The following is a 14,370-nucleotide window of genomic DNA, read 5'->3' on the forward strand; positions in this document are numbered from 1 at the left end:
AAAATAAACAGAAAGAAATTGCTTTTTGATGAACATGTTACATCTCAGGATACCGCGCTGGAATATGAATTATTTCTGGTTATAGGATTTTGCTCTCGGAGGCAACAGACAAGGATAAGAAACGACGTGAGACCAAAATCTATTGACATAAACGAGCTCAGATGTTGCCTTTTCATTCGGCCTCTTACTTTGAAATCAATACGACTCTGTCCGTGTAGGTAGATTCTATTCACATTCTCGCACCCACTCTCCTGGCGAGCCCGTGGCGGCTGGAGACTTAGTCAGCAGTCTGTGAGAAACAGTTTCAATTACACAGAGTGCTTTTAAAATGAGGGATGTGAATGCATTATAAAGCGCAACACTGATGCATTCACTAATAATGACGGCATCGCAGGAAGCCGCTCGTAATAATCCCTGCGATGATGTATAGCGGAGAGGATATGGAGGGGGCGGGGCATGTCATGTGATTGATTTCTCCTTCAGATGAACTACTGGTGCTCTTAAGTGTTAAGCGAGGACACAGTAACCCCATAACCCCTGTTATTGGTACATCTGATGAAGTGCTGTCAGATGATGGTTTGTGTGTGTTCTTCACCTCTGCTCTAATGACCTTTCTAGTTATCCTGTGACAGGGAATGATAATGTTCAGGAGATATAGAGGGAACCTGTGCTCTGCATGATGATTTTAGTAAGATTGTAACATTTTAGATCTCTCCATATATAAAACACCTGATTCAGTTCATCAGCTTGTTAGTGCGTTAATTAAGGAAACGTTTCAAACATTCTGGAAGGATGGGGCCCGAGGACCGGAGTTAAGGACCACTGATCTAAATTAACTTCTGTTAAAACAAACCTCTTATTTACGTAGCATCTCAAAATATCAACAGAAAGAGCCACAGTGTGACTAAAATTAGCACTGTGCTACAGTATATTGGCACACAATGGGTCTCAGAATGTAAGATGAAGTGAAACTGACCAGGCATCTGCATGCAACCGGCTGTAGACTAGACTTATAAACTAGTAACCAAAAAAGGTTACATACAGTGGACATCAGTTTAAAGTCGTTTGAAAAGGTAAGACATGGAAATGCTTAACAAATAATCAAATCAACTGACACAAGACCCGCCCCCTTAAGTCCGACATGAACAAACAATTCTGAAAAAAAACCCAGTAAAACCTGTGTGTCGGCAGTAACAACATAAACAAACGGCTTTCGTAGAACAAACGTAACTTCCGGTAAACTTCCACAAAGAATCAATAACAACAACAGAGTCCTTTTAGAGTAGTTTATTTCTGATAACAAACAAAATAAACAACAATTAGATTATCTTAGTTCAAATCATAGCTAAAACGTATCAAAAATTACACTAAGCTTATGTTACTGTGTAAAATGTGTCCTGTATAATGTAAACAATCTGAACTACAGATCTGCTGCCAAACCTCCCTTCACATAGTGCTGATTGATCCATGATCGCAGTCTCCCCTCGTCTTCAGGAAACCAAAACATTTGTTATTTTTGACGAGGTATTTGTTCCAGAGTTCAGTTTAGCCACTAGCCAGACCATTAAACGAAGTTCCGACCAGACGCGTAACTGCAACAACGTACGTGCGTCCGATGAAACCGTCTATCTATACAGTACCCGCGCACTCTTCTGATGACTAAAATTGTGCTGCGCGTACGGGAGGGTACGCAGACCCTCCCGTACGCGTAAAAATGGTCCATACTTAGGTCTTTAGGGAACAATGATCATAACAATCAAATTTTAACACTGATACAATTCTGACAGTGCCAGACATTTTGAGATGCAGTCTTGCTCTGGACGAGTCTTCCTGTGTGGGTCTGTTTTTATTGTTGTACAGCGTTACAGCTGAGATCCCACAGTCTGACATGGCTTTTAGCTGGGATCATCTTCATACAATTTGATGCCAAGCAACAATCGCAAGGACTATTTAAAGCATATATACATAAAAATCATAAAAACCTGAATTTTTCCATGTTTAAATGCTATTATTGGGTCCCCAGTGCTTTTATCAACTTAGAAAATGTGGGAAAAAAAACTCAGTAGATAATCTGGCAGATTTTGGGCCGATTTCCCCCCTTTCGACAATCCTAGCTATGTCTCGATTATCTTGATGGTTCTACAGATTATCTTTCCAGATTTTCCCTTGGTGTGAGGTTTATAAAGAGTGTCAGAACCTGAACGGAAAAACATTGGAGCCGCCCCGATCGCGAAATCCTGAGGGGGAACCCAGAGGGCAAACGTGTGCACGCTCTTGAGATTATCATGTGAAACGAAACAATATCCAATCAGAAAGCGAGATGATGGAAAATGGAAGCAGTCATGGCACAGCACAAAGCAAAGTTGATGTGGACAGCAGAGATGGACCAAGTTCCCGCTGTCTCCACGACTTCACCCAAACCCTTTTCTTTTTTTGACTTAAATTTTCTGTGAAAATAATTCCAAAAACCACCATTGAAATTTCTTCCTGCATATCGTACACCATGCTTATTCTGAAGTCTTGGAAGATTTCCTGTGTTCACAGTCGAGACTATTTGAGAATCTATTTGTGTGTGGTGTGCTGTCTTTGGCACACCACACACTGTGGGGCAGTTTCCCGGACAGGGATTAGACTAGTCCTAGACTAAAATAAATGTAAGAGCTGTCCAAACTGCAAACATCTTGTACTGAAATATCTTAAAATACAAGTGCAAAACTGTTAAATCTAGGATTTTTTTATCCTCATGTTTGTGGTCTATCACATTTTGAAAATCTTATAAGATGTAAAAAATCTTTTGGTGTGTACCCAGCATTAGTTAGTTAGTAAGTTTAAGCAACTCCGACTTTGAAACCTGTGATATTCTGTAAAACTTTACTGACCTTGAGTTTAAAGTAATGTGGTGTTTTTTAAAATATGTTAAAATAACAATATTAAAGCACTTTTGAAACGTGTTATACAGGTATTTAGTACAGCAATGCTGTGCCCTTCAGCCACATTGAGATTCCTCTGGTTGTGTAAGTCACCTGTGTGTCTGTCAGTGTGAAGCTTTTAATGAGCGCACAGCTCATTTCCTTTTCCTCTAATACCTCAAAGTGAGAGGAATTTAAAAGCATCTCAGAAAGGACAACTGGTCCACAACTAAAGACAGAGTCTTAAAGAAGTTAATTCTGCATAAATTGACTTTGACCCCACTAAAACAACTCAGGATTAATTAATTGCTCCAATTAGGTAATGAATGCGGCCACTTAGACTAATCGTCGGTGGAGCACAGGCTTCTGCGGTCCTCATGGGAACTTTAAGAAGCTTTCAAGAAGAGCTTTTCTTGAAAGAAAACCACATTTCTGTTGTTTCAGAAGGTGAAATCATTAAAATCTGTCCTCTGGGTGTGATTACCAACAAACATCAGATTTGTTTTTTGATGAGACTCTGTGTGATTAATGACCCCTGTTAAAGCACTTGTCCTGTATAAAAAGTAATAAACCATCATTTCTTTTTTTTAAATCTCTGTTTTACTAGTTAACTGTAACTTTAATATATATATATATATATATATATTATACATCACCAAAGAAAGAAGCAGAAATGAGAATAGACTTCACAATTAAAATTCTTGTTTGTTTAAAAATAATCAGTATGGGTTATTGTGTAAAGGGGCGGTCACACGAGACTTTGAGCATCCAAATATTTTTCAAATGTTACTGCGAATATGGGCAGGGAGCTCTTCGTCAATATAAGTTCTTTGGCTTCGTCCATCTTTGCTTTTCAGTAGAGAGAAGGGTCACAGCATGACGTATCAGTTTTCTACTGGTCACATCGCAGGTCAGAGTTCACCAGACTTTAATTTTGGTACGAAGCGAAATGCGAAATACTGTATCTTTGCATGAGCTTGTGTTTTCGGTCTGATGCATTCGCATGCGTATCAATGGAACAAAAAGCATAGTGTGACCGCCCCCTAACTCATAGTCGTACCTTTATATCAGGCTATGTTTACAATGATGTAGTTAAAAAGGTTTGTCCTTTTTACAATTTAACGTATATACGACAATGCTGTCAAAAAGATCTGCGTTTACACGTATGCACGAAAACAACAACACATGCTGTATTATGCACGCCAGGCCAGCTATGTTACTTTGTAAATAAACATACAGAGTGATTAATATAAACAATCAAGACGGCGAAAGCATCAAGCAGTTTTGTTTCGACGGACGATGAGGTAGGTATTACTACAAGTGATCAAAATGTTGTAAACTTTGTTAGAGAAGCGTTAATGAACTGAGCAAAACAAACACAGTCGGGAGATTCTCGTGAAATTAGACTTATGAGGTGTCAATCATGAAACATTTTGATAAAAAAGTAAATGCTATCAAAATAAGAAGCATATAGTACCAAACATCTCTTCATGTACTATTTTGCACTGCACATGATTTCAAATGACATCATACAAACCAATTTTGTTGTTTTTTTCCACATTTAAGGGGAAAATTTTCACTACCGCAACGTGTCCATGACTGGATTTGGGTTCTCTGACATGGAAATATTTATAATAAAAACATCTTAAAAAATAAAAAGCTTCAGTGCATTTTATACTATAAACATTTACAGTAAAGAAACATGTGCTATTTGGTGATCATTGGTAAATGTAGAGACAATAATAAGAAATATAAATGTGTCCAAGACCAATTTTCTCATCCTCCGCAACAATTTTCAATTATTGTTTAAGCCCTCAAGGAACTAAAATAAAAAAAAATAGTTGGAAGGGACATAATTGACTGTGACACTCAAGATGGCTACCAGTTAAGCAGTTCTTATTTTTTCTCTCCAGATAAAAGTGAAAAATTTGTTTGTCATAGTACCTAGACAACTTTTTATTTCTCATTACCGAAACATGAGTTTGTAAATGCTTATATTTAATGTAATATCATGTTGCGGTAATGCTAATTTTTGATAATGATAATCTTAAAAAATGCTAAAAATCTAACAATTTTTAGCATTTTAGCATAATCTAAAAAATATATATATAAATAATTCTATAGAAAAAAAATTGTAATCCTCTAAAAATAATGGTTATAGTAAGCTCAGACTTCAATCTTATATGTGCAAAAAAAGGGCTTTTTAAAAATTCTGATGCTGGACACTAAATCAGGATTTCGTAAGAATCCCCCAGTCCTGTAGATGACCATTATTATTTTGGTTATACTCGCGCATGCCTATCGACCGAATTAACACGTGTATGACGTCACCGACCGTTATCACAGATCTGCATCTTCGTAGTTTACACGGAGACGTAAAGATGGAATTTTCAAAAACTTTGAAACCCACCTTCAAAAGATTGCATTTTCAGGATCCCAAAACATCATTGTGACGCAAGTTAACAGCCAAAGTACATAAACATAAACACTACTCTGGTAAAACGTTTTGGGTTAACAATCCCTCAGAATGTACAGTATTTCAAAAGCTAACCCTGGAAAATCCTGGCAAATGTGTAGCAATTAAATATTTCTCAAAATCATTCATTGTATCAACCTGGTACATTGTGAACACAATGTCATTTTGGTGCACTGGGAAGTTGCACACAGCCAGCCAACCAGATTAAAACAAATGATTATTGTGAATCAGATGGTCAGTAGATGGGTTGCTGGTGATCCACTGGTCCATGCTGAATTTAATTAAATGCTTTGGAATCAAAATGTTACTTACGTCTAGTTCCTAACTGGACAGCGACCTATCCTGAGACCTTTTACTACTCCATAAAAGAACAATTCGGTGTACAAACCATGAATGACCACCGAGTATTACGGTGCCTTACAGGCTCACATACATCTCTGTTTCTATTACTAGCTCTATTCAAACAGTAACTAACTCTATTCTCTCTGGATGCCAGAAGCACAGCTTTGCCTTATGGGCCTTGTACTGATGGCGGCGCCTGCTCTCCTGATTAAATTCATCACCTTTATTACAGTGCGGAGTGCATGGCCTAGCATGGCTGACTGCTCCTGTTACCCATTGAGAGCATTCATCTGCACTAACGGGGTCGGGGGTTTGCGCTCGGTCTGTGCATTAGCCTAGGAGCATCGCGTCTGCTTGACGCAAATGCATCGCTCACAGGTGACGTGCCAGGGCCGGTCGCCGGTCTCATATCTAAAGGCCACGCTACCCTTCAGAGCGAGAAGCAATGTCTCCCCGCAACACTGACTGTGGCAAGTGGCTTTAAATAATGTGCATCAAAAACAGGTCTTTTGAAAAGTGTTTGAGCTTGGTACGTTAAGAGGAAATGGTATCTTACAGTATGGATTGCTTTAAATGTCATGTAATGTTTAGAATGATTGAAAGTCTACTGTATATGGGCGATTCTCGCAGAATAAGAAGCATAGGGTTACAAACATCTCTTCACATACTATTTTGCACATGATTTCGAATGACATCGTACTAACCAATTTTGTTGTTTTTCCACATTTAAGGGGAAATAGTTAATTACCGCAATGTGTCCATGACTGGATTTAGGTTCTTTGACATGGAAATATTTATAATTAAAAAATCTAAAAAATAAAAAGCTTCAGTGCATTTTATACTATTAACATTTACAGTAAAGAAACATGTGGTATTTGGTGATCACTGGTAAATGTAGAGACAATAATAAGAAATATAAATGTGTCCAAGAAAATTTTTCTCATCCTCCGCAACGATTTTCAATCATTGTTTTAGCCCTCAAGGAACTAAAATTTTCAAAAAAAAAAAAAAAATGTTGGAATGGACATAATTGACTGTGAGTAAAAGTTGAAATTTTGTTTGTCATAGTACCAAGACAACTTTTTAGTTCTCATTACCGAAACATGAGTTTGTAAATGCATATATTTAATTTAATATCATGTTGCGGTAATGATAATTTTTGATAATGGTAATCTAAAAAATTTAAATAATTCTATAGGATTTTTTAAAAATCCTCTAAAAATAATGGTTATAGTAAGTTTAGACCTTAATCTTATATGTGCAAAAAAATTGGCTTGAAGGGCTTTTTAAAAAAATCTGATGCTGGACACCTACGTCTGGATTTCGTGAGAATCACCCATATGGGTTTCTCTAAGGGCGTAGTTTACATATTCACATTTTGAAATAAAACAAAAGAATGTAAGCAGCTCTTTATACCTTGTTGTAAATGACCCTCCCAAACAGACTCCACTAGTTACTATTGAACTCTCTGTAAGGTTTAAGATAATTATTTGTAATATTATTTTTCATTCAACCAATTGTTTTTACATTCAAAGTGCCTCACTTGCTGTACAGTACAGAGACAGTCCCCTGACGCAACCCTGGGGTCAGTGCCTTCCTCAAAAGCGTAATATTAACACCGGATCTCAGGCACTCTTCATTTTATAAAGCCCATCTAATAAATGTGAATCTCTTGTGTTTTAAATCTATAATATTACCAGCCCAGATCTTACCACCAAGTCAAACTTTAGGAATAAAAAATAAGATCTTATAGCGTTGGAGGAAAGCATGTGCAATAGCGCCGTTATGCACACTGGACGCCTAATAAGCGATGTTAAATATTCAAATATCCATTTTCCAAAAAGATTACAGTAAAAAAGTCTTAAATCTAAAGTGTTCCCAAGCTACTGCTTGTATACGATTATGTTACAAACAAAACTGTAAAATAAATGCACATTATGAGATGTATGCAAGCCAACACAAGCGCACACATTCACAAGCTCTCATCCAAACAGAGGCTGATTTGTTGGATATTACGACACCCCACAGGGAATATCACACATGCAATCTCAAACGACTCCTGAGCATTTCTAATATCTCCGCTCTCTATTATTGATGATGCCATGTATTTTCAATTCATTTCTCTATTTTCATTCTCACCAAAAATGTGCTCACGTATGATCAATGTAGTGGCCCCCGATACAAGCCGTAGACCATAATTTAAGCTCTCCTCATCGAATCAGGACAGGATTGAGCTGAGTCTGGTAAAAGCCAGTGATTTAGCATTGCTTTAGTGATGGTACCACAAAGTGGCACAGCAGAATATACATTATACATCAAACCACCCAGCTTTTGAAAAGTATGGGTTGCACACGGGTAGCACAACAGCATGCATCTTTTGCATTGAATGGATTTATCGCATTTTCTGATTTAATTATCATAGTTAGTTTTCTTCAAAGCAAATTATTTAAGGCCTGCGTGCATGCATGCATGCGTGAATGCATTCGGATGAATTCTTGCACATCTAAACAGTGCGCCCTGTTTTTATTGGAGGTCAGAGCTCAGTTCTGCAATGACCCAATAGTGGAAGTGAAACTGATGGCTCAGTTCGCTCTCGTGAACACAAGACTGACTCGCTCCTAACTCTGTGGTCTGACAGTGTCTTAGGCGTGCTTTAAAGTGTCAACAATTCAGACATACATGCACTTACACAACCTAGACTCTGACAAACCATAATGGAGGTGGGTGGAAACTCAACTAAACTGGCGTAAATAGATTGCATTTAACGGTATGACGTGTCTCGATGCCTGATTCTCACCAACTCAAAAACCTGTGAAGCTCATAATGTGACTCACAAGCGAAATGTGAAATATTTTTATATTGCCAGGTAAAATCTTTCACGTACTTGTGATTACATTTCTATGTCGCAGGCGACCATCACTGATTTAATTCAGAGGAGAAAGGGTGAGGTTCAGAGAAAAAGGCCTGTAAATGTCTGACAAGACAGTGACTGTGATATAACTGTTGCAGTTTACAAAGCAACAAAGTGTGAAGCCAGGCCGTAGGCCCACCCGAGGGGTCTATAAAGATGCCCAAAAAGTAAGTATGAAAAACACTTTTAACTAATTAGTGTATGTTTTATAAAAAGTCTAAACATACGATAGCAATTAAAAGCAACGCCACAGAAGAGGTCCTGCGTCACTTGGCTGAAATTTGCATATGAATAGGGTCTCCTGGTATTTAACTGCAGGTGCCAAGGAACAGCATTCCTTTAGAAACATAGTCTGTGTTGGGTTGTGTTTGTCTCAGCAATTACAAATCTACCAAACCGGCCACCAGAAGGAAAAGGAAGGTGGTAGTGCTCATGGATATGTCAAAAAACATAAACACTCTCTCTACCTAATAATATAATGAGAAGGTAATGATGAGTAATGAGCCGGTAATGTACAGGAATGTGAGTAATGATGGGGTTTTACGGATGTAATTTCAAGCGTTAGGTATTTTGCTCAGGAGGCTATAAAATATTACTTGTGCATCACGGTCTGAAATTACATTTGCTTTGCTTGAAAATTTGCTTTGCAAGATTTTCGTTTAGCAGTGGCATTTTCTAAAGCAAAACGAATGATAAAGCATTTGACAAATAGGCGTGATTGCTGTAGTAGTATAACAGAAAAAAATGTAATATCCGAATCTCAAGATTTTTCTCCTACTCTCCCAGAAATGCTTTGACATTAGGGAATAGACAGTTGGAGAGAGCCCTCTAGTCTGCAGTGAGGGCTTAAACTGCATAGATTAACATCTAAACTCGCATGTATTTTATTATCCTTTAAACACTGTCAAACATACTCAACTTTATTTGTCAAGGCCGCTCTATAAAACATTTATAAACGGTCTAAATTATATAAACCTCTTTCACAACTTGTGGTACATGGGCTCAGGGGGCTTGTAAAGAATTAGGATCACTCCTAAACCACAAAGTACAGATGAGGTTGACTACTTTGAACCACAAGAAAACCATATAAGTCTGCACACGACAAATAGACTGTAAACAACTAAGCCACGTGAACACTTGTGTAGTATATAAAAAAAACTCTGCCTTTAAAAGAAGTAGGCTACACATGGTTGTATGATGATCTTATACATACGTAGTCACTTTATTAAGTGCAGTGCTATTTTTATTTGGGGGGTTATTTAGTTGCCACATGTGGTTAAATATTGTAGGCTAAATACAGATCTCGCGAGTGGCGACTATTTAAATAGCATCTGTCAGAATAGACACGGACGCGCGAGTTCCGCTTAGTTTTATACATTTTATTAAAATTACTAGGCTACTTTTTATTAAATCTTCATTAGCTTTTCTCAATGACAGCTTATCTTATTTCGACACAGATAAAATAAATATAACTTTCTCTGTTGGTATTTTGACCATGGAAATGGACTACGTTACATCAAGTCTCTTAATGTTAATCTTTGGATATCATTGTAAATATTCCCTTTTAGAGTTAATAAATAATAATTTTAACATTGTTTTCACCACGTAATAAAGTCTCCTAAACAAATGTTTACTGTTATAGACATAAACTAATGCATAAAGCCATCTAATACACTTTAATAACACCAAACGGAATCACTGTTAAATAATTTCTCAAGCCACAGGTAGCCCTGTCACGGATAAGTGAACCGACTCTCGAATCTCAGCGTAAAATTAAAACTGACCAAAATAAAGCTGACGGCTTTGTCATAAAGCGACGACGTTATGTCTGATTTTTGAAGACCTAAACAGCACGTCGTTTCCATCATTGCTAGTTTTGACAGACACATGTCACTCAATCTGACAGTGAATTCGTCAACCCATTACCTTCGTCCAGAAGCCGCTCGAGATGGTTGAAGATCCCGCAGAAGTTGGGCAGACTGCTCATCAGTTTCTTATCGTTCATCAGCTGCATCAGATAGTCTGGGCTCGGCTTTGGCTTTTCTTTCGTTTCCATTTCCCCCACCATATTCCACAAGAATCACCAGCGACGCCCCAACGCAGACAGAAAAGTCCAAATAAATAGGCTGAGATATAAATAATAAATAGAGTATAAAACCGCAACGGAAAGAGGCAAGTGTCTATCGCTCGTGCGCGGGTAACGCTGCTGTCCTCAGGCGCCGTGCACTGACTGCTGCGATGTTGCGATTCAAAGGATGACAGCTGTTTCAGGGAAGCTGATGAAATGAAATTAAATGAATAAAACGGGTGGAGAGGAAAGCCAGGTCTCTTTTTTGGGGAAGAAAAAAATGCCCGGTAAATTCCACAAGTTACTCGTAAGTGAAAGACGACTCCCGCGTGCCCGGTGTCCCTCAGATGGATTTAAGCGAGAGATTTGTCCTTAACTTCCGCGGTGAAGATGTCCCTTTTCCCGCGAGTTCCCCAGAGCTTCCTCAGTCTTGTCTCTGTGTGTGCGTGTGTGTGGTGTGCGGCACTGGAAACGTCTCTCACGCGCAATAAAGGCGCGTTCTCAATGAGACTGACATTACAGACCAGCACTGCCTGCACTCTCGAGCCCGTCACATGATCACACTGAGTCCTAGCAAATCACACTGTGGGAGGAGAGAGAGAGAGAGAGAGAGAGAGAGAGAGAGAGAGAGAGAGAGAGAGAGAGAGAGAGAGAGAGAGAGAGAGAGAGAGAGAGATTTGGAAAACCAACCGAAAACAATTAGCCCATTTGCAGACTAGAATTTGATGCTTCCTCTGTAAGGCTGTGTAAGGCTGGAATATTGTGCTTATTTTATCAGTTACTTGTTATTCAACCTGTTATTATGTTTTCGGAATACATATCACGAAAATGTTCAAGAAAAGTTCACCAAAAAGATAAAATGTTGTCATGATTTACTTACCCTCATATGGTTCGAACACTCTGGATTAAAATAATCAGATGATCTGACTATTGCCACTGCTTAATTTAATGTATTGGTGCAAGTTAAAATTCTTAATTGATTTAATGAAACATTTTAAGTTGAAAACTTTTTATTGAGTTGTTCTGACATAATAATGTTGATAATTGCATCAACTTAATATTGTATGTAACTTGAACTTAAATATCTGTGTTAGTTTGTTTAAAACATTATTTAAGTGGTAGTAATTCAGTGTAATTAGCTTAATAACTTAATTTTTTCAAGTTCAGGTTTTAGTTTCCCAGCATGCTTTGCATGGGACTTGATAGTAAGAGTAAACGTAGAAATATGGTGTTATTTTATGTATTTCTAACCAAGATGAAAACATCAGAAGACTTATTTATGTCGTATGTTCTGTACCATTGATATTTTAAAGAGTTTCTTTTATGTTGTTGATTTTTAAGAGGTTACCATTGTGCAGAATAGGTAATTTTTTTATTCTGTTTTCATGATATTATCACAAATTTCCGCGTTTTTTCGTGATCGTATAACTAATTCATTTTTTCGTGTGATTATCACGTATTGGTTACTCAACTGTTTTGTCCTATTTTCTTACCATTGTCACTTCGGTTTAGGGTTAGATTTACATAAAATGACATCCCTACCCAAACCCAACTCTAACCCTAACGGCAGGCGACATATAAAAAAAATGTAGAAAAAATCTGAAAAAATAGTGTAAACCAATATATAAAGTGACATTCTAATGCAAGCACCAAATCTAACCCTAAACCAAAGCGACAGTGGTTTAAAAATATGAAAAAGCAGTTGAGTAACCAATACGTGATAATCACACGAAAACAGGAATTCGTTATACGATCACAAAAAAACTCGGAAATTCGTGATAATATCACGAAAAAAGAATCAAAAAATTACGTGACTATATCACGAAACCACGGGAGACTGGGTAGGAATAAACTCAGCAAGTATTACATGCTGTTACAATCAGAAGGCATTTTGCTAAAAATGCTAAGACTGGTTGTCTTCCATCAAAAAAAAAAAAATCTAGTTTAACAAAATTTTCTAACATCTAACTCAAAATGTTGAAAGCTGCCTTGACTAAAAAAAAAAAAAAAATTATGCAAGCTGTTACGTTAATTTTTTGTTGAGTCCAAGCAATACAGTATATATATATATATATATATATATATATATATATATATATATATATATATATATATATATATATATATATATATATATATATATATTTATATATATATATATATATATATATATATATATATATATATATATGGGGCGGTTTCCCGGACAGGGATTAGACTAGTCCTAGACTTAAACACTTTTAAGAGCTCTCCAAACTGAAAACAACTTGCACTGACATATCTTAAAATACATCAGTGTCCTTTGTTTTACCTCAAAATGCACACAGGTAATGTTTTTAGTAAGGCATGTTTATTAAAACTAGTTATATTTCCTAATTAAACTAAGGCCTAGTCTTGGATTAAGCTAATCCTGGTCCGGGAAACCGCCCCAAAATATATTAAATTAAGCTCAGATTAATAATTTAATATTCATAGTTTTATTGTGAGGTTAAACGTGTCCCCTATGGGTATTTTTGTGCCTGGTTCAGATTTTTTTCACAAGGATCTATATTAAAGGCCTGTTTGTGCTCTTTGGCACGCTGGATGGGAATGGGACCGACTGTAAAGAGATGTGCGATTGACTAAATGCCGGGACACATCAGAATGAATCACAATAGGAAAGAATAAAACAAGGCATTTATCTCAATGGGAGGACTTCCTCTGAAAAAAAATCATTACACAATGCAGATGGAGGCTAATGCTTTGTCAATATGTGCCAATACTCAACTAAGGCTAATGCTATGGGAACAGCTCCTCCCTCTGGATTACACTGCTTTTTAATTTACATAATTAAGATTCTTTTTGTCGCTGATGGAGCTGCGGTGAAAGATGGGGAAGTTTGATGTGCTACGCGTTTATTACTGCATAAGGTTTTGAAAAATAAAGTACCACTTAAAGCCTAGACTATAGTCAAATAGCAAAGTATCAAACATGTGCACTGAAAGGCAAAATTTCAGAGAGCACTAAAGTTATTTTCCCACACAGTAGCATAATTTATGACTGCTTAAATCCCTTCATTAAAATGTTTATATAAATACTCTAATTGGCTTAATGGTTTTGTCAGTTCTTTTGTTATGTAAAATGGTTCTCATGGTGCCGTTTGGCTTTTAGATACAGCCGTGAAAGCAATTGTTCCAGTCACCGTTTGACGTTACATTGCTCCATCGCTCCTATTCACGTGAAGAAAAAAAACAGGGTCCATGTATAAGAAATAGCCGGAAAACAAAACAGAAGCAGAATGTGGAAAAGCACACCAGAGGGGTTGAGGAGATGAGGATAGAGAGGGCTGGCGGCCCAATATCTGACAGCATGGAAACAAACGACCCACCAGAACAGGAAGGGATTGTCCAGGTCCTGCCCAGCACCTTTTCATCCTTTTGTAATGCCTGAGGCTTTCACATGCAGATCTCCTTGGACGCAGAGGCCTGGGTTAGGGCGACTAGCCCTCCAGAGTACAGAAAAAGGGGTGTATTTACCCCTCACTTTTCCTTCAGCCAGAAACGCCCCTCCTTCTCACGTCCACCCCACGACTCTTTGCTCGCTCGCTCTCCAGACGACGGAAGCCTTGTTTGAGAGCGGAGGAATTACGCTAATGAATGCATTCCTTTACACATGAACCCTGAAA

The 14,370-nt window shown here is 37.5% G+C and overlaps 1 protein-coding gene across 6 annotated transcripts in view; it reads right to left on the reverse strand.

Annotated features, from left to right (window-relative positions):
- Positions 1–11,263, reverse strand: part of LOC129416870 (KH domain-containing RNA-binding protein QKI) — a 111,803-nt gene extending 100,540 nt beyond the window's left edge. For 2 of the 6 annotated variants that reach the window (XR_012372065.1, XM_055171293.2), the window contains exon 1: positions 10,565–11,260. Coding sequence is in view for 5 of the 6 variants with exons in the window: in XM_055171293.2 (XP_055027268.1) it covers positions 10,565–10,706 (142 nt within the window). In the remaining variant the exon portion in view is untranslated. Of the gene's footprint in view, positions 1–10,564 lie in introns of all 6 variants that reach the window. The other 4 variants (XM_055171295.2, XM_055171294.2, XM_055171297.2 and 1 more) reach the window with 3 other exon arrangements.
- Positions 11,264–14,370: the final 3,107 nt, after the last annotated feature.

This window comes from Misgurnus anguillicaudatus, chromosome 11, assembly GCF_027580225.2.
Source record: "Misgurnus anguillicaudatus chromosome 11, ASM2758022v2, whole genome shotgun sequence".
Classification (NCBI taxonomy): Eukaryota; Metazoa; Chordata; class Actinopteri; order Cypriniformes; family Cobitidae; genus Misgurnus; species Misgurnus anguillicaudatus.